The sequence below is a fragment of the Oncorhynchus mykiss genome, chromosome 5 (genome assembly GCF_057628025.1).
Source record: "Oncorhynchus mykiss isolate SJ-2025 chromosome 5, ASM5762802v1, whole genome shotgun sequence".
In the NCBI taxonomy this organism is placed as follows: Eukaryota; Metazoa; Chordata; class Actinopteri; order Salmoniformes; family Salmonidae; genus Oncorhynchus; species Oncorhynchus mykiss.
The window spans coordinates 87,647,834-87,669,042 of record NC_143026.1 but is presented as its reverse complement, the minus strand read 5'-3'; the positions used below and the strand labels follow the sequence as shown (position 1 = coordinate 87,669,042).

General features: G+C 46.3%; 1 protein-coding gene across 2 annotated transcripts in view; it reads left to right on the top strand.

The window, feature by feature from the left end:
• The window catches only part of cachd1 (cache domain containing 1), a 136,729-nt gene that overhangs the window by 78,506 nt on the left and 37,014 nt on the right, over positions 1-21,209 (top strand). For both annotated transcript variants that reach the window (XM_036978627.2, XM_036978626.2), the window contains exons 5-10: positions 6,656-6,782; positions 13,348-13,492; positions 13,708-13,924; positions 14,876-15,025; positions 19,021-19,254; positions 19,626-19,775. In XM_036978627.2, coding sequence (XP_036834522.2) covers positions 6,656-6,782; positions 13,348-13,492; positions 13,708-13,924; positions 14,876-15,025; positions 19,021-19,254; positions 19,626-19,775 — 1,023 coding nt within the window. The remainder of the gene's footprint in view (positions 1-6,655; positions 6,783-13,347; positions 13,493-13,707; positions 13,925-14,875; positions 15,026-19,020; positions 19,255-19,625; positions 19,776-21,209) is intronic.

Genomic DNA, 21,209 nt, shown 5'->3' with positions numbered 1-21,209 from the left:
ATTTACCCTCATCATTACCCCATTACCCCTACCACCATTTACCCTCATCATTACCCCTTACCCCTACCACCATTTTCCCTCATCATTACCCCCTTACCCCTACCACCACTTACCCTCATCATTACCCCCTTACCCCTACCACCACTTACCCCCCTTACTAACCCATTACCCCCTCACTACCCCTTACCCTCCTCACTTCCCCCTTACCCACTCACTACCCCTTACCTCTCTTACCCCCTCGCTACCCCTTACCCTCCTCACTTCCCCTTTACCCCCTCGCTACCCCTTACCCATACCCTCCTCATTTCCCCCGTACCCCCCCCCCCACTACCCCTTAATCTTACCCTCCTCATTACACCATTACCCCTACCACCCCCTTACTACCCCATTACCACTCCCACCCTTTACCCTCCTCATTACCCCCTTACCCCTACCACCCCTTACCCTCCTCACTTCTCCCTTACCCCCCTTACTACCCCATTACCCCGTCACTACCCCTTACCCCCTTTACTACCCCATTACCCCTACCACCCCTTACCCTCCTCACTTCTCCCTTACCCCCCTTACTACCCCATTACCCCGTCACTACCCCTTACCCCCTTTACTACCCCATTACCCCTACCACCCCTTACCCTCCTCACTACCACTTACCCCCCTTACCCCCTCACTACCCCTTACCCTTACCGTCCTCACTTCCCCCTTACCCTCCTCACTACCCCTTACCCCCCTTACCCACTCACTACCCCGTACCCTTACCGTCCTCACTTCCCCCTTACCCCCTCACTACCCCTTACCCTCCTCACTTCCCCCTTACCCCCCTTACCCCCTCACTACCCCTTACCCTTACCGTCCTCACTTCCCCCTTACCCTCCTCACTACCCCTTACCCCCCTTACCCACTCACTACCCCGTACCCTTACCGTCCTCACTTCCCCCTTACCCCCTCACTACCCCTTACCCTCCTCACTTCCCCCTTACCTCCTCACTACCCCTTACCCCCCTTACCCCCTCACTACCCCTTACCCTTACCGTCCTCACTTCCCCCTTACCCTCCTCACTACCCCTTACCCTCCTCACCTCCCCCTCACCCCCCTAACCGCCTTACCCCCCTTACCCCCTCACTTCCCCCTTACCCCCTTTACCCCCTCACTACCCCTTACCCCCCTTACCCCCTCACTTCCCCCTCACTACCCCTTACCCTCCTCACTTACCCCTTACCCCCTCACTACCCCTTACCCCCCTTACCCCCTCACTTCCGCCTCACTACCCCTTACCCTCCTCACTTACCCCTTACCCCCTCACTTCCCCCTCACTACCCCTTACCCTCCTCACTTACCCCTTACCCCCTCACTACCCCTTACCCCCCTTACCCCCTCACTTCCCCCTCACTACCCCTTACCCTCCTCACTTATCCCTTACCCCCTCACTACCCCTTACCCCCCTTACCCCCTCACTTCCCCCTCACTACCCCTTACCCTCCTCACTTACCCCTTACCCCCCTTACCCCCTCACTTCCCCCTCACTACCCCTTACCCTCCTCACTTACCCCTTACCCCCTCACTACCCCTTACCCCCCTTACCCCCTCACTTCCCCCTCACTACCCCTTACCCTCCTCACTTACCCCTTACCCCCTCACTTCCCCCTCACTACCCCTTACCCTCCTCACTTACCCCTTACCCCCTCACTACCCCTTACCCCCCTTACCCTTACCACCCTTTACGGCAACCCATATTTCTAAGAAATTCATATTCACCATATGGTTGGTTACATCTTAAAAGGAAAAGGGCTTTGAACCCAGATGGAAATAATGAACTGTGCCTGTTCCACGCATTACTAGACCACTTTGTATTCTGTTTACTCCCCTCCTCTCTGCCCCTTCTATTTTCCTACTCGCTCTCTCTCTCTCTCTGCCCCTTCTATTTTCCTACTCGTTCTCTCTCTGCCCCTTCTATTTTCCTACTCGCTCGCTCTCTCTCTCTGCCCCTTCTATTTTCCTACTCGCTCTCTCTCTGCCCCTTCTATTTTCCTACTCGCTCTCTCTCTCTCTGCCCCTTCTATTTTCCTACTCGCTCTCTCTCTCTCTCTCTCTCTTCCCTTTCTATTTTCCTGCTCTCTCTCGCTCGCGCTCTCTCGCTCTCTGAGATCAAAGGAAGTATTTTGGTCTGCTTCTCCATTCAGGAACTGGATGTTTTTCTCATTCTACATTATAAGGCTTTGTCGGGCCTTCTGAACTGCTGTTAGCCAATCAGATGTGATGACGTCATCATTTAACTTCTGCATCAGAACACTCCCAGTCAAAGTTCAGACAATCCACAATTCAGACAATTCAGACAATCCCTCACCACCCTACCCCAATCCCTATCTCCCTGACTCCACTTATCATGGCAGAATATCACTAACCCATGCCCTGACTGTGCTGAAGCAGCTTGTTCCCCTACCCGTCTCTACGTCTCTCACACCCTCTCCGTCCAAATTCCAGGCCACTCCGCCTTCGATGCAGATTAGGGCGATACATCTTCATCTCAGAGCTTATTTTTCCAAAGCAGTCATCAGGAGTTCATGTTACTGCCAAGCCTCCATTCCTCAGCCCGTCTTGACCTCCAGCCTCTGCTAGCATTTATCGTCCCCATTTGTCTGGACCCAGTCTGAACAACCAAAGAGAAAGGAGGAGGGACAGAGAGAAGGGAGATTATCCAGAGGAGGAGAGAGTGAGAAATGACTTGGGGAGGAAGAGAAGTGAGTGAGTGAAGAAAAAGGTAGAGCGAGACGTGTCAGGTGATCTGTTTTTCCTGAACTCATCCTTCTGGTTATTGTTTTCCTCATCTCATCTCCTTTCTGTTATCTCCTTTCTGTTTTCTCCTTTCTGTTTTTTCCTTTCTGTTTTTTCCTTTCTGTTTTTTCCTTTCTGTTTTCTCCTTTCTGTTTTCTCCTTTCTGTTTTCTCCTTTCTGTTTTCTCCCTTCTGCTATCTCCTTTCTGTTATCTCCTTTCTGTTTTTTCCTTTCTGGCATCTCCTTTCTGGCATCTCCTTTCTGGTATCTCCTTTCTGGTATCTCCTTTCTGGTATCTCCTTTCTGGTATCTCCTTTCTGGTATCTCCTTCTGGTATCTCCTTCTGGTATCTCTATTAATCTAAGATAATTCAAGAAATCTGTCATTAATGTATACGTTTTTGCTGAGGAGATCTTAGTCTTTCAAATTTACATCTAACTAAGATGGTATGTGCAATGTTTATTAATAATGTGCATGAAAACGAGTAGTCTCTCGTTGAATGACAACAGACTTTATTGAAGAATCCTTACTGTTGACCAATCACGGACGAAGGGACATAGACTTTGGCTACTGACTTGGGCTTGCCTCTCCCAAAAAAATGTGTGCCCAAACAGCTGAAAATCCCTCACCGAAATCCAAACGAACAAAAACATCACAAAACTATTTTAGAGTAAGCAGTGGCACTTCAGCCAGTCATCTATATGGTTCTAGTGTTTTCTATACATTAGTGGCAGGATTAAGGGCTGAAACCTAGTAGATATATACAGACTCTGTTAGCCTGTTTACATGTCTAGAGATTCCTTTTTAATACTAGATGGAGATGGATGGACTGCCTGAGAGTGCTTATGTATGGCAAGCTAGTGTGCCTCAACTCAATATGAAATACAAACGTGCCACTAAGTAGCCCATATCCCCACCATGTTGTAGTGTTGGTTTATAAGGGTACTGTGTTCATGTTGTAGTGTTGGTCTATATAGGGTACTGTGTTCATGTTGTAGTGTTGGTCTATATATGGTACTGTGTTCATGTTGTAGTGTTGGTCTATATAGGGTACTGTGTTAATGTTGTAGTGTTGGTCTATATAGGGTACTGTGTTCATGTTGTTGTAGTGTTGGTCTTTATAGGGTACTGTGTTCATGTTGTAGTGTTGGTCTATATAGGGTACTGTGTTCATGTTGTAGTGTTGGTCTATATAGGGTACTGTGTTCATGTTGTTGTAGTGTTGGTCTTTATAGGGTACTGTGTTCATGTTGTAGTGTTGGTCTTTATAGGGTACTGTGTTTATGTTGTAGTGTTGGTCTATATAGGGTACTGTGTTCATGTTGTAGTGTTGGTCTATATAGGGTACTGTGTTCATGTTGTAGTGTTGGTCTATATAGGGTACTGTGTTCATGTTGTTGTAGTGTTGGTCTATATAGGGTACTGTGTTCATGTTGTTGTAGTGTTGGTCTTTGTAGGGTACTGTGTTCATGTTGTTGTAGTGTTGGTCTATATAGGGTACTGTGTTCATGTTGTAGTGTTGGTCTATATAGGGTACTGTGTTCATGTTGTAGTGTTGGTCTATATAGGGTACTGTGTTCATGTTGTTGTAGTGTTGGTCTTTATAGGGTACTGTGTTCATGTTGTAGTGTTGGTCTTTATAGGGTACTGTGTTCATGTTGTAGTGTTGGTCTATATAGGGTACTGTGTTCATGTTGTTGTAGTGTTGGTCTTTATAGGGTACTGTGTTCATGTTGTAGTGTTGGTCTATATAGGGTACTGTGTTTATGTTGTAGTATTGGTCTATATAGGGTACTGTGTTCATGTTGTTGTAGTGTTGGTCTATATAGGGTACTGTGTTCTAGAAGGCTGCTGGTTTGTAGTTCATTGTTGTATATTGTGTTAGGAAATAGTGAGTAGATTGGGTCAGCATGTGGGCAGTGGGGTAATAAACTCTAGTGTAGTATAAATACAGTAGAGTACACAGACTGACGGGTAAACAAATACTTTTTGAGCAAACAGTGTTTTTTTAGACAAACTTCAAGAAATAGGTCATTCTAGGAGTTTGTCTGATGGGCATCTGTGATGTCATCAGACTCCCCCCTTGCTTGAGGACCAATACAGGAGCAACGGAGAACAAACTAGGAAGGCCCCCACCCCCATTTGTGCTCTGTCATGACCTACCTGGACCACTTATTGAGATGTGCCATTTTTTCAGGATATCGGGTGTTAAATGAGGTAAAAAGAGACTGGAGTGGCACTTTAAATGCTGTCATCATGTGTGCTGTTATCCATCTTCAGGGCCCTACTTTGTTATAGAGGAGCAAGACACACACATACCAAGACATAGTAACACTTTTTGGCACTGGTTGAGGAATCTGGTTCTATTTGTGTGTCCCTCCCCCTCTCTTGTCTGTTTCATGTGAATGGCTGTTTGTGTTCCTCTGTTGTTGTGCTCTGCCAGACAGGAAGCTGCAGGGTTTGTGATCTGATCTCTCTGAATATTCTCTTGACTTCTCTGACCCAATAAAAGTCTGTTTGTTTAGGCAGCTAATTTGATCCTGTTCCCTGGCAGATGCTGCTGCTTGATCAGCCTGCAATGCAGTAATATAACAAACCAGTAAACAAGAAACTTCTCTTGAAAGTCACATACTCTGAGAAAGTTTGGCTTAAGTTGAGACTTATTAAAATACACTATTTATACAAAAGTATGTGTACACCCCTTCAAATTAGTGGATGTGGCTATTTCAGCCACACCTGTTGCTGACAGGTATTAAACAAATTGAGCACACAGACAGGCAATCTCCATAGATAAAACAGGAGCTTCATGAAATGGGTTTCCATGGCTGAGAAGCCGCACACAAGCCTAAGATCATGCGCAATGCCAAGCGTTGACTGGAGTGGTGTAAAGCTCGCCGCCATTGGACTCTGGAGCAGTGGAAACATGTTCTCTGGATTGATGAATCACACTTCACCATCTGGCAGTCCGACGGACAAATTTTGGTTTAGCGGATGCCCAGAGAACGCTACCTGCCCGAATGCATAGTACCGACTGTTTTTCATGGTTCAGGCCCCTTAGTTCCAGTGAAGGGAAACCTTAACACTACAGCGTACGCTGGCATTCTAGACGATTCTGTGCTTCCAACTTTGTGGCAACAGTTTGGGGAAAGCCCTTTCCTGTTTCAGTATGACAATGCCCCCGTGCACAAAGCGAGGTGCATACAGAAATTGTTTGTCAATCGGCCTACATCAGTACCCGACCTCACTAATTGAAGCAAGTCCCCTCAGCAATGTTCCAACATCTAGTGGAAAGCCTTCCCAGAAGAATGGAGGCTGTTAAATCAGCAAAGTAGGGACCAACTCCATGTTAATGCCTATGAGTCTGGAATGAGATGTTCGACGAGCAGGTGTCCACATTCTTTTGGTCATGTAGTGTAGATGTACAGTGTGCCGTTGACAACATTAGGCCAACTAAGAGCCCACAGTTATACTTAAGTGAAATGATTAGAACCATGTTAGTAATACAGCAGAATGAACAGTTTAATCTGACATCCAGTCTGACACAGTCATATAGGGAATGGGATTTTATGCCAGGCCTTACATTAGTATTAGTAGAATTATTCTCATGTGAGCTCACTCTTCACACACAGATTAGAGGAGACTAGGTTAACCCTTTTTAAAGTCTCCATCTATCAGTGGGCTCTGACAGGTGTCTGACAGGTGTCTGAGAGCACAGAACACTCTCTTTGTGTTTCATAATACTTCATCACCCAGAATCCCTCAGAATTTAAATGGTATCAACCCTACCTCTCTCGCTCTGTTGCTCTTGCTTACTCGCCCTCTCTCTCTAATATTAATCCTCCCTACGGTTTGTAATACTGACATGTCTCATCCTCTCCTCTGTAGTGTTGGCAGATAACCTGAAGTCCAACCCGGGCATCAAGTGGCAGTACTTCAGCTCAGAGGAGGGCATCTTCACTGTGTTTCCCGCCCACAAGTTCCACTGCAAGGGCAACTACGAGCACCGCAGCAGGTACAGTACAACTAAATGACTAAAATGTTACACTTCCAGACCAGCAATACAATTACACACCTAGATTAACAGTACAATCAACTAGCCCTAAACACATGGGCAAGAATGGAGAAATGATTGTTACATAAATCATCAACCAATCAAATTTATTTATAAAGCCGTTCTTACATCAGCTGATGTCACAAAGTACTGTACAGAAACCCAGCCTAAAACCGCAAACAGCAAGCAATGCAGGTGTAGAAGCATGGTGGCTAGGAAAAACTCCCTAGCAAGACTAGAACCTAGGAAGAAACCTAGAGAGGAACCAGGCTATTATAACAGAGATTATAACAGAACATGGCCAAGATGTTCAAATGTTCATAGATGACAGCAGGGTCAAATAATAATAATCACAGTGGTTGTTGAGGGTACAGGTCAGCACCTCAGGAGTAAATGCTGTCACTAGAGAGTTGAAAACAGCAGGTCTGGGACAGGTAGCACGGCCGGTGAACAGGTCAGGATTCCATAGCCGCTGGCAGAACAGTTGAACTGGTGCAGCAGCACGGCCACTTGCACAATTGGTGGCAGACTAAATACTTTTTTGCCTCACTGTGTATATATATATAGTTAAATGTATCACTTTTTATATGTATACAGTGGGGCAAAAAAGTATTTAGTCAGCCACCAATTGTGCAAGTTCTCCCACTTAAAAATATGAGAGGCCTGCAATTTTCATCATAGGTACACTTCAACTATGACAGACAAAATGAGGGGATTTTTAATGAATTTATTTTGCAAATTATGGTGGAAAATAAGTATTTGGTCACCTACACACAAGCAAGATTTCTGGCTCTCACAGACCTGTAACCTCTTCTTTAAGAGGCTCCTCTGTCCTCCACTCGTTACCTGTATTAATGGGACCTGTTTGAACTTGTTATCAGTATAAAACACACCTGTCCACAACCTCAAACAGGATTTTTTTTTCTCATTTTGTCTGTCATAGTTGAAGTGTACCTATGATGAAAATTACAGGCCTCTCTCTCGTCTTTTTAAGTGGGAGAACTTGCACAATTGGTGGCTGACTAAATACTTTTTTGCCCCACTGTATGCCCTACTAGCATCACGGTTCTGACTTAGAATATGCAACTACAAATACCTAGGTGTCTGGTTAGACTTTAAACTCTCTTTCCAGACTCACATTAAGCATCTCCTATCCAAAATTAAATCTAGAATCCTACCGATCCTCGACTTCGGCGATGTCATTTACAAAATAGCCTCCAACACTCTACTCAGCAAATTGGATGTAGTCTATCACAATGCCATCCATTTTGTCACCAAAGCCCCATATACAACCCGCCACTGCGACCTGTATGCTCTCGTTGGCTGGCCTTCTCTACATATTCGTCGCCAAACCCACTGGCTCCAGGTCATCTATAAGTCTTTGCTAGGTAAATCCCCACCTTATCTCAGCTCACTGGTCACTGTAGCACGTGCTCCAGCAGGTATATTTCACTGGTGATACCCAAAGCCAACCTTTGGCCGCCTTTCCTTCCAGTTCTCTGCTGCCTGTGACTGGAACTCACCAACTTTAAACATCTGCTATCTGAGCAGCTAACGGATCGCTGCAGCTGTACATAGCCCATCTGTAAATAGCACACCTTATCCCCATAATGCTATTTTTTTGTTAGCTTTTTTGCACCCCAGTATCTCTACTTGCACATTCATCTTCTGCACAACTATCATTCCAGTGTTAATGCGAAATTGTAATTTTTCCCTAATCTTACTACATTTACACACACTGTACATAGACCTTTTCTATTGTGTTATTGACTACATTTGTTTATCCCATGTGCAACCCTGTGTTGTTTTTGTCGCTTTGCTTTATCTTGGCCAGGTCGCAGTTGTAAATGAGAACTTGTTCTCAACTGGCCTACTTAGGTAAATAAAGGTGAAATAAAAATAAGACCTGCGCTTATAACTTCAAATTATTTTTCTAAAAGATGAGGATGTTTTCTTGGGGGAGGTCGGGCAATGTAATTATGTCCATGAGAACAAAACATCACATCTGTAATTTTAGTCCCGTCCGAATCTGCCATGCAGTGGTGATTTTAGCATGTAAATCTCTTTGGGGCAAACCCCAATTTTTTTTTTTTTTTAGATGCATGCCAGCAAAGCCACCACACAACACTAAACAATACATTAATTAGATTATAACAGTAACAAATGGTGCCCACAAAATGTTAGGGCCTTCATAAAGCTGTCACAACAGCAGAGTCCCAACAGCAGTCCCAAAACCTCACCACTGCCCCAGCTGGCTATTCAGCCTCATTTACTGCCTTTAAAAAAAACATAGCTGATATGGATGACTTGCTTAAACAAATGTGTTTTCTATGGTCAATTGAGATGTACAAACTATGGCATAACGGGACGACGAGCTTATGAGGCAATCTGTAGTTTTTCGATTAAGACAGTAATGAGCGAGCTAGGACACGTAGTCGATATAACTATTTGTTCAGCACTTTTGAAAAGTACAGAGACTTAATTCAGAACATGGACCGTTTTTACAGTATTCTCCCTGTACACGAAGTCAGAACCGTAGGATAAATGAAGGGGGCATATAAGCAGAAAATGAAAGCTCTTACAATATTCAATCATTACATTTTTCTGAAACAGTCTATAGGATAGAATTGCACCACCAAGTCAGAACAGTAGGCTAAGTTATGAGGGGGAAAAGGGACCAAATGTATCAGGGTGAGGCAACTTACTACACAACATACACCTAGTATTACTTTCTTAGCTACTGTATACATAAACTTAGCAAAAAATAACGTCCTCACACTGTCAACTGCGTTTATTTTCAGCAAACTTAACATGTGTAAATATTTATATGAACATAAGATTCAACAACTGAGACATAAATTGAACAAGTTCCACAGACATGTGACTATCAGAAATTGTCCCTGAACAAAGGGGAGGTCAAAATCAAAAGTAATAGTCAGTGTCTGGTGTGGCCACCAGCTGCATTAAGTACTGCAGTGCATCTCCTCCTCATGGACTGCACCAGATTTGCCAGTTCTTGCTGTGAGATGTTCCCCTGGAGTTCCTGGACATTTCTGGGGGGAATGGCCCTAGCCCTCACCCTCTAATCCAACAGGTACCCAGACGTGCTCAATGGGATTGAGATCCAGGCTCTTTGCTGGCCATGGCAGAACACTGACATTCCTGTCTTGCAGGAAATCACGCACAGAACGAGCAGTATGGCTGGTGGCATTGTCATGCTGGAGGGTCTTGTCAGGATGAGCCTGCAGGAAGGGTACCACATGAGGGAGGGTCCGTCATGGTCTGTCGACGATAAACGCGAGTCTGAACATCACCACTGGTGAGAGAAAACCACAACTTATCACAGAAGAGCACTTTTTGCCAGTCCTGTCTGGTCCAGCGGCATTGGGTTTGTGCCCATATGCGACGTGATGTCTGGTGAGGACCTGCCTTACAACACGCCCTCAGTTCAGCCTCTCTCAGCCTATTGCGGACAGTCTAAGCACTGATGGAGGGATTGTGCGTTCCTGGTGTAACTCGGGCAGTTGTTGTTGCCATCCTGTACCTGTCCCACAGGTGTGATGTTCGGATGTACCGATCCTGTGCAGGTGTTGTTACACGTGGTCTGCCACTGCGAGGACGATCAGCTGTCCCTCCTGTCTCCCTGTGGCGCTGTCTTAGGTGTCTCACAGTACGGACATTGCAATTTTTTGCCCTGGCCACATCTGCAGTCCTCATGCCTCCTTGCAGCATGCCTAAGGCATGTTCACGCAGATGTTCAGGGACCCTGGGCATCTTTCTTTTGGTATTTTTCAGAGTCAGTAGAAAGGCCTCTTTAGTGTCCTAAGTTTTCATGACTGTGACCTTATTTGCCTACCGTCTGTAAGCTGTTAGTGTCTTAACGACCATTCCACAGGTGCATGTTCATTAATTGTTTATGGTTCATTGAACAAGCATGGGAAACAGTGTTTAATCCCTTTACAATGAAGATCTGTGAAGTTATTTGGATTTTTACGAATTGACGTTTATTTTTTTGCTGAGTTGATCTACCTGTCATATTACATCAATTATACAACGGCATATAAGACATTTTTGTAATCACCTTGTTGTGCAGTGCTCACTTGAACAGGAAGGTGGCGCGGCGGTCCTTCATGGGCAAAGTTTGTTATCAAAGTCTGGCATTCTCTGGATTTATGGTGCTTTCAAGACAGCTGATCTTCAGGTCGGAGCTCTAGAAAGAGGCCTGAGTTCCCGACTTGGAATTCCGAGTTGGATAACCGTTCAAAACACATTTTTCCAGTCGTTGCTTGTCCCCCCCACCCCAAGTTCCCAGTTGTATTGAACTGAAGTCCGAGATTTCCCAGGTCCGAGTTTACAGTTGTTTTGAAAGTGGCAGAAGTCATGCTGGATTGACAGCATGGCCAATGTTGAATGTTTATCCTTTTAAGCTTGGTAAGAGACTTGGACCACACATTCACTCCACTGAATAGCAGGCTAGTGATTGCTTTGCAATGCTTGCAGTTAGCCACTGATTACTTCCAAACCACAAATTGTTGAATTTGAGATTTCCAATTTGTTGTGTAATGACCAATGAGCACCGATACGTTTTATCTATAATTTCTCTTCATATGACAAGGATTGAATAGGATTTGCCAGTTAATTGTCGACTTGATTCATGATGATGACTGCTAGCTAAGATTTTGAAAGTATAATGTTGACATGATCAGTCCAATCAAAGCTGCTGTAGTTATAACGTGATTTGATGTCATTTTGTCTGTGGCCAATGCCCTTGAGTCTTCTTGGAAGGGCACTTCTATTGTAACTCTATGGCAGCACGCAAGGGGCTAGAATTCTCGAGCTCTACCTGTAGATTTTGTGGTGATGTAGTGTCCCCATGAGTGACAGAACACTGAGCCTATCACGGCGCAACTAGAGAACATTACCAACCCCTATGCTCCGTATTTTCCACTGGGTGCCTCACCACCACATAAAGCACTGAGCTAGGCTGAAACAACTGCATTTTGGAGCTGCCTTACTCAAGAAAGCAAAAAAGAGACCTTGTTTGAATGTCGCTTTATTAACTTGTTTTCTTTGTCGTTTTTTTTTATACATTGTTTGTAAACTGATATGTGATATGTATTAATGCTAAAATAACATGCAAAACAGGCAAAACAATTATAAAATATATAGTTTTAGCTGAGAGGGTGGTCTGCCCCACCTACCCTGAATGGCGGGTCGCCACTGCTGCCTTGTCAGTAATTTTTACATGGCAGGAGAACAACAATTCCAGACAGAATAACCCACTGTTCTCTGATAATACTAGTCCCGTGCGAATTGACATCCCTGTGTTTTGAGAGAAATATCTGGAGTTTGACAGGTGTTGCTCGCGGTTTGCGCAAGAAAACAATAACTGATTGGTTACATTGAAATTTGAAGTGCATAAGCTATATATGAATGGCCTACATGTAGCCCATCAACTTCCACAGTGAATGCTTTTGTTCATATATTTTGTACTTAATAATTGAATATTGCCAAATGCATCAGTAAAACATATTGAGCCTATTTAATGCAACCCTTGCTGTTAATAGATCGCAAAGCAGCATACAACTGACCTACATGTTTGGGAATAATAAGTATGTTTTCTCATCTATAGCCTTAAATGCATCTCAAGTGCAATTGCGCTGTTTAGCTCACATCTGAATGCTGGGAAGCATTTAGTACGTACTGCGGGTCGCTAAAACATCCTAATGAATATGATCACACTTCCTCAATTCAAATATTATGGCCACACTATACCAAAGATGTTTTGGTCTAGTGTCACCAGGATACATGTTGAAATACTGTATCTTCACACTTAGAATAAAAACCTCCAGGCTTCTGTCATAACTTCCAAAGAATTACAGGAGGCAGTTTGGAAAAAAACGAATCCCGACCGAATCGTCCTCTGGATTAACGGACATTCTAGAGTTATAATTAACTAATCAACGTTCTCTAGTAATACTAGTCCCGTGCGAATAGGTCTTTGATCTCATGCATGCGATGCATACGTGCCACGTTAAGAGAGCAAGGGTTACGGGAATATGGAATGTTTTTCCAAAACAAGTGAGGGATTTGGAACTTTTCAGTCAGAAACTGCAGTGATTATGTTGCAGCTTTAGCAACATGGACAGACAGATAAACACTGTTGATGTTCTGTGGTGGTTGCTACAGTAGGGAGGAGAGAGAAACAACGGGTGCTTGTCACACATTCACTTTCTTTTTGTTTTTACACAGCACAGCAAGCCTGAGCACGGCCCGGCACAATCAAATCAATTGCTGGTCGTATTATTTAATCAAACAGTGTGCTTAAAGCATCAGACAAGCTCAGTAAAAATAGTTGATTTGATTAAAACACATAGGATCTGTCAATATATGGATAAATACACGTTTAACATTTTTGTTCAATCGATTGGTCGAAAGAACAGACGACTCTTGGTTGACCAAGATGTTTTTTAGTCTGGGACAGCCCTTGTGTACTCATCACGTGTCTGCGTGTGGGTCCTCGCAGGCCAGTGTACGTGGCGGCGGTGCGGCCCCAGTCCAAACACATCGTGGTGATAATCGACCACGGAGTGACCATTACAGAAACACAGCTCCAGATTGCCAGAGATGCTGCCCTCGTCGTCCTCAACTCTATAGATGAACATGACAAGGTGAGGAGCTCTGCTCTGATTACCCAGCCCTTACTCCCCTCCTTGTAGCCCAATTCCCCAGCCTTTCTGAAACTGATGACCCCTGACAAACCATCCACGTTCTAGATATAACCACCCTTTCTCTCCCTCTGAAGCTAAAACATATTGTGCATATGCCCCGTGATTACAATCCCAAAGTGGTTGTTTATGTTGTCTGTGCATGTCCTCTTCACCAGGTCTCGATCCTGTCCTCAGCGGAGGCTGTGCGCTCCTGTTCTCTGGACCAGTGCTATAAGAGCTACCTGTCTCCTGCCACCAGCGAGACCAAGAGGAAGATGAGCGCCTTCATCACCAACCTCAAGGCCTCCGACAGCCCTACCCAGCATGCACTGGGCTTCCAGAAGGCCTTCCAGCTCCTAAGGAACACCAGCAACGTCACCCGGAAACTCACCAGTAAGAACAGGAAACAGGAAATGCAGTCCCTACGGGCCACTGATGCTACAGGCTTGTTCTATAGCAGGGGTATTCAACTCTTACCCTACGATGTCCGGAGCCTGCTGGTTTCTGTTCTAGCTGATAATTAATTGATTCCACCTGGCGTCACAGGTCTAAATCAGTCCCTGATTAGAGGGGAATCACCCACCTGGAGTCCCAGGTCTAAATCAGTCCCTGATTAGAGGGGAATCACCCACCTGGAGTCCCAGGTCTAAATCAGTCCCTGATTAGAGGGGAATCACCCACCTGGAGTCCCAGGTCTAAATCAGTCCTTGGTTAGAGGGGAATCACCCACCTGGAGTCCCAGGTCTAAATCAGTCCCTGGTTAGAGGGGAATCACCCACCTGGAGTCCCAGGTCTAAATCAGTCCCTGATTAGAGGGGAATCACCCACCTGGAGTCCCAGGTCTAAATCAGTCCCTGATTAGAGGGGAATCACCCACCTGGAGTCCCAGGTCTAAATCAGTCCTTGATTAGAGGGGAATCACCCACCTGGAGTCCCAGGTCTAAATCAGTCCCTGATTAGAGGGGAAGCACCCACCTGGAGTCCCAGGTCTAAATCAGTCCTTGATTAGAGGGGAATCACCCACCTGGAGTCCCAGGTCTAAATCAGTCCCTGATTAGAGGGGAATCACCCACCTGGAGTCCCAGGTCTAAATCAGTCCCTGATTAGAGGGGATTCACTCACCTGGAGTCCCAGGTCTAAATCAGTCCCTGATTAGAGGGGAAGAATGTATTAAAGCGGTGGAACTGACTTCCAGGTCCAGAGGTGCGTTTGAGGGTTCTATAGGGAATGCCAATTTGTCAGTTATGTGGCAATGAATGTGACTCGAGGTAGAGGATTTGTGAGAGGAAGGATTTATGACCAAAATGTGTTTCTGATCTCTCTGTGCTTGTGTGTTCCTGTCAGACACAGACATGGTGATCGTCTACCTGTCGTCTGGCATCACGTCCCGAGACACATCGGAGCATGAGAAGAGAGACACCCTCCGTGTGGTCAAAGAGGAGAACCGCCACCTCAACAACTCCGTCATGATCCTCACCTACGCCCTCATGAATGGTAGGAACCCCCCACCACACACAGTTTGTTTATGATCGTAATCACCCTCCACCACACACGGTCATCTATGTTCAGAAATCACATGGAGAGTCACTCCAGCAAGAGAAAAGGAAATGCTTTGGTGGTGGCTGGAAGTGGCATTAGTATGTTTATAATGTCAATACAAATCCAATATGTTTTGTAATGTGATTGATGGTGTATCGATCCTGATTAGTAGTGGAATGTGTGTGTTATGGGTACTGCTGCTGGACCTACCCAGCCACCGGGATGAGGGAGAGGTGGGTGAATGGGGGCAGTGCAGACTGGAGAGGTGCTCAGGAACCTCAAAGGCTTTTTGTTTTCTCCTGTGTGTCTGTTATGTCTCCACCTTCCCCTCTCTATTGGCCCTCTTCACCTGTCTCCCCTCCCTCCTCCCCTTCTCCTCATCCTTCGCTCCATGTCCTACACAGAGACCCCTTCACAGTACATGACTTAGCCTGGAATTAGCACAGATCATGTTCATTAGGAGATTAAAACGAGGGACAACTGAGAGCGCCTTAGTCTAAAGACATCAAAGGGTAGTGCGTGACAAAGACAGCCAGGGGCCGCTTGTTTAAAAGGGGCCATGATGAAAAGGATTCAGAAATATGTAATCATCTTGGGTTGATTAGCATAGCACCCAGAAAGCTTTTGTTGTGCAGCACATTGTGAGATATGCATAGAGCTGTGTGTGTGTGCCAGGTGTAAGCTGATGATTGTTAAAGGTGACCAGTGGTCTTTTCTCCCACATCAACTCTGATGTTTGAACTAAGCATGTTTGTCTGTGTCTGTTTTTTGATGAAATGCTAGAACCAGAAGGGCCAAATGGTTGGAGAGTGAAATCTTCAGCTATGGACTGTATTGCCAAACCCTCTAGACTTCCCCCTGGTCTGTGACTGTCTAATACTTCCCAGTCCCACCTGCCTGATTTGTGAACCACAAACAAACTCAATCCATCTAAAATACCTCATCAGACATGAAGAACAGGAGAATGATTTAAAGATATACTTTAAAAGTAACCAATAAATCACCCACAGAATCATGGATTTGACAGAGAATATCATCGGCCAAACGTTCATCTATGGCCATTCCAACTATGACCTCTGCTGTCCAGTTTGAGCAGAGCTGTATCCACACATACCAGGCTGTATGGACTTCTTTCACCTCCTGTTGACTCACTCCTGTCAATAGTGCAACATTCTCATGTGTGCAGCATCCTATTATTATCAGACAAGGCCCTAAGTATTAAGGCTTGACTTGATCCCCATTAATCCAATCAGTGATATGGCTGCCATGCATTCCATATTAAGCCCTGTCTTAATGCCAAATGTGCCCAGTGACAGCTGTCTGGGCAGCAATGTTGGAGAGATCATTCTAGGGTGTCCTCTGTTATAAAGTCAATGAATATTCTAGAGGACATTTTCTTACATTGATATCAGTACATCGAAGGACCTCACATCTATGTGTCTGTTCTATGCTGCTCTGCTCTACTTTGTGCCGCTCTGCCCTGCTTTGTGCCGCTCTGCCCTGCTTTGTGCCGCTCTGCCCTGCTTTGTGCCGCTCTGCTCTACGACGGTACTTTATGCCGCTCTACTTTATGCCGCTCTGCTCTGCTTTGTGCCCCTCTGCTTTGTGCCCCTCTGCTTTGTTCCCCTCTGCTTTGTGCCCCTCTGCTTTGTTCCCCTCTGCTTTGTGCCCCTCTGCTTTGTTCCCCTCTGCTTTGTGCCGCTCTGCTTTGTTCCCCTCTGCTTTGTTCCCCTCTGCTTTGTTCCCCTCTGCTTTGTTCCCCTCTGCTTTGTTCCCCTCTGCTTTGTTCCCCTCTGCTTTGTGCCGCTCTGCTTTGTTCCCCTCTGCTTTGTGCCGCTCTGCTTTGTTCCCCTCTGCTTTGTTCCCCTCTGCTTTGTTCCCCTCTGCTTTGTTCCCCTCTGCTTTGTGCCCCTCTGCTTTGTGCCCCTCTGCTTTGTTCCCCTCTGCTTTGTTCCCCTCTGCTTTGTTCCCCTCTGCTTTGTTCCCCTCTGCTTTGTTCCCCTCTGCTTTGTTCCCCTTTGCTTTGTTCCCCTCTGCTTTGTGCCGCTCTGCTTTGTTCCCCTCTGCTTTGTTCCCCTCTGCTTTGTGCCGCTCTGCTTTGTTCCCCTCTGCTTTGTTCCCCTCTGCTTTGTGCCGCTCTGCTTTGTTCCCCTCTGCTTTGTTCCCCTCTGCTTTGTGCCCCTCTGCTTTGTGCCCCTCTGCTTTGTGCCCCTCTGCTTTGTTCCCCTCTGCTTTGTGCCCCTCTGCTTTGTGCCCCTCTGCTTTGTGCCCCTCTGCTTTGTGCCGCTCTGCTTTGTTCCCCTCTGCCCTGCTTTGTGCCCCTCTGCTTTGTGCCCCTCTGCTTTGTTCCCCTCTGCTTTGTGCCCCTCTGCTTTGTGCCCCTCTGCTTTGTGCCCCTCTGCTTTGTGCCCCTCTGCTTTGTGCCCCTCTGCTTTGTGCCCCTCTGCTTTGTGCCCCTCTGCTTTGTGCCCCTCTGCTTTGTTCCCCTCTGCTTTGTTCCCCTCTGCCCTGCTTTGTGCCGCTCTGCTTTGTGCTCCTCTGCTTTGTGCCGCTCTGCTTTGTGCCGCTCTGCTTTGTTCCCCTCTGCTTTGTTCCCCTCTGCTTTGTTCCCCTCTGCTTTGTTCCCCTCTACTTTGTTCCCCTCTGCCCTGCTTTGTGCCGCTCTGCTTTGTGCCGCTCTGCTTTGTTCCCCTCTGCTTTGTTCCCCTCTGCTTTGTTCCCCTCTGCTTTGTTCCCCTCTGCTTTGTTCCCCTCTGCCCTGCTTTGTTCCCCTCTGCCCTGCTTTGTGCCGCTCTGCTTTGTGCCCCTCTGCTTTGTGCCGCTCTGCTTTGTGCCGCTCTGCTTTGTTCCCCTCTGCTTTGTGCCGCTCTGCTTTGTGCCCCTCTGCTTTGTTCCGCTCTGCTTTGTGCCGCTCTGCCCTGCTTTGTGCCGCTCTGCTTTGTGCCGCTCTGCTTTGTTCCGCTCTGCTTTGTGCCGCTCTGCTTTGTGCCGCTCTGCTTTGTGCCCCTCTGCTTTGTTCCCCTCTGCCCTGCTTTGTGCCGCTCTGCTTTGTGCCGCTCTGCTTTGTTCCGCTCTGCTTTGTGCCGCTCTGCTTTGTGCCGCTCTGCTTTGTGCCCCTCTGCTTTGTGCCGCTCTGCTTTGTGCCGCTCTGCTTTGTGCCGCTCTGCTTTGTTCCCCTCTGCCCTGCTTTGTGCCGCTCTGCTTTGTGCCGCTCTGCTTTGTGCCGCTCTGCTTTGTGCCGCTCTGCTTTGTGCCGCTCTGCTTTGTGCCGCTCTGCTTTGTGCCCCTCTGCTTTGTGCCGCTCTGCTTTGTGCTCCTCTGCTTTGTTCCCCTCTGCTTTGTGCCGCTCTGCTTTGTGCCCCTCTGCTTTGCCTCTACGCTGCTCTATGCAGCCCTGCTCTGCTCTATGCAGCTCTGCTCTGCTCAATGCAGCTCTGCTCTATGCTGCTCTATGCAGCTCTGCTCTGCTCTACGCAGCTCTATGCAGCTCTGCTCTGCTCTACGCAGCTCAATGCAGCTCTGCTCTGCTCTATGCAGCTCTGTGGTTCTCTACGCTGCTCTATGCAGCAGCAGCATCAACTTGGAGAAGCCTAATTACTGTGACAAAACGTGAACCTAGGTTACGTTGAATTTGACTGCCTTCATGACTCGTGACCGTAATACGGTCACCACAACAGCTCTACTTCCATTCAAATCAAATTACATTTAGATTAATTTAACCAGGCCATTTTTCCACTTTGAAGTGAAAAATCTCAATGTGTACGTTTTTATTTTTGTATTTTTGGGTGTCCTGTGTCCTGTGCATCAAACAAATACATGTGTGAACACAGTTTTTGAAATTGTCAACTTATTTTACAAGAAATAGTGAATCGTTCAATGGTTCCAATATATTTGAACGCATCTGCAAAACATCTGTAAAACATCTGTGTTGCTCTCTTCTTCCTCAACAGAGGGCGTGACGGGTCTGAAGGAGCTAGCGTTCCTGCGTGACCTAGCGGAGCAGAACTCTTTGAAGTACGGCGTCCCGGACCGCTCAGCGCTACCCGTGGTGAAGGGGAGCATGATGGTCCTGAATCAGCTCAGTAACCTGGAGACCACCGTGGGACGCTTCTACATCAACCTGCCCAACCGCATGATAGACCTGTCCTGCTTCAGCCTGCCCTACCAGGACCCCATGGGAGACGGTGGGTTTAGACACAGATCTAGGACCAGTTGGTCTGTTCTAGTCATTATGGTTAAGGCTAGAGCTGAGGTACAGGGATCTGATCCTAAATCAGTGGTAACGAATAGATGATAGATCTGTCCAGCTTCAACAGTTCCTAACAATTGGTCCTGGGTCATGGCTGTTAAAATTTGGGGGAGATTATAGTTGGGACCTAACAACTGGTCTGGGACCAGTTCTGCTCTTATGTCCACATCACGTTTAAGGTTAGAACTAATGTACACTGCTAAACCTAAATCAGTGGTAAAGAAAATATTATTAACTGGATCAGATTGATTTGGGCTCTTGGTGATCAATCAGTGTCATGTAAAACTATCTGTCCTCTCCCTGCAGGTTTCATCATGACGGTGAGCCGGCCCTGTTACTTTGGCAACCTGTTGCTGGGTGTGGTTGGGGTGGACGTGAACCTAGCCTACATTCTAGAGGACGTCACCTACTACCAGGATTCCTTGGCCTCCTACACCTTCCTCATAGACAACAAAGGTGTGTCCTACACCTCCACACTTATCCTAACCCAGCACTCTCCTCGAGGACAACAACTCCTATGTGAATGTCTTGTCTCAGCCTTTTAGTTCTTCTGTTATTAGTGCTCTCCTCTCCAGGCCACAGTATTGTATGACAGAGTAGGCCACTCTGGGGCATCCCAGGGAAGATAACATTAGTGCTCTCCTCTCCAGGCCACAGTATTGTATGACAGAGTTGGCCTCTCTGGGGCATCCCAGGGAAGATAACATTAGTGCTCTCCTCTCCAGGCCACAGTATTGTATGACAGAGTAGGCCTCCCTGGGGCATCCCAGGGAAGATAACATTAGTGTTCTCCTCTCCAGGCCACAGTGTTGTATGACAGAGTAGGCCTCTCTGGGGCATCCCAGGGAAGATAACATTAGTTCTCTACACTTGGCCACAGTGCTACAGTAGTACTGCTACTTTTGGCATAGTGGAGCCAGTGTTAGCTCTGACTCGGAGGGGGAGTGCCAGTCTGACTGAGTACGGTCATTAGGCATGCATAAGACCAGTTTGCACCCCATTAGCGGATGCAGGATGTGTTTGGCCTGATTTAGATATGCTTCTTCGTAATTTCCAACCTTTTTGTAGGCTATTTGTTAGTCAACTGGTCTATAAATGCAGCTTCTCTCCTGTCATTATATGTTGCCCTAGAAGACTAAATAAACCCCTCCTCTCCAGAATAATGTCATCTATAGAATGGTTCAGTTTTGTTCACATCGGTAAAGTTTTTTCTCTGTGTCATTTTCTTTTGTGGAGCAAAGACGTTTAGGGACCGGGAAGAAAATGCAATAATGCAAAAAAAAAAAATAATAATAATTCTGTGCAAAATGTCCAAATGACATCAGTTGGACCAGTTGTAAGGAAATAGAAAGCTGTGAAAACGACCCAGCTATCTGAAGATGCAGAAAGAAAGCATATTTCTCCACTCCTTTTCCCAAGTCCAAATTTAGCCTACATTTAGTGCATCATTTCACTGCAAGAAGTGTTTAATTCTGCAGGAGTTAATAGTAAGGCTATGTGAGAGGTTATAGACCTACAGTCAGTGTCCAGATTTCACTTTCCATTTAACCCATCTGAACAGGCTACAGTTCCTGTAGCAGGGACTGGGCCAGGGGCCCACCGAAAGGCAGGGACTGGGCCAGAGCTAGGGTTTGTCTCAGTGCTTCACGGCCACTACTTTTAGGTTTCCCTTTAGTGTTAACACAGACTAGCTATATTTAAGAGCTAGGGTGGTTTACTAGGGTGGTTTGGAAAGGCCATGCTCAGACATGTGTATTGACTGGGTTATTATGAAACTTGGTCAGCCTAGCAGTATATCCTCTGTACTCCCTAGAGGGATTTTGGTAAACAATCCGAATGGTTGGTGATATGGTCAGAGATACCTTGTCGTTAGAGAAAAGGGATTCTCCT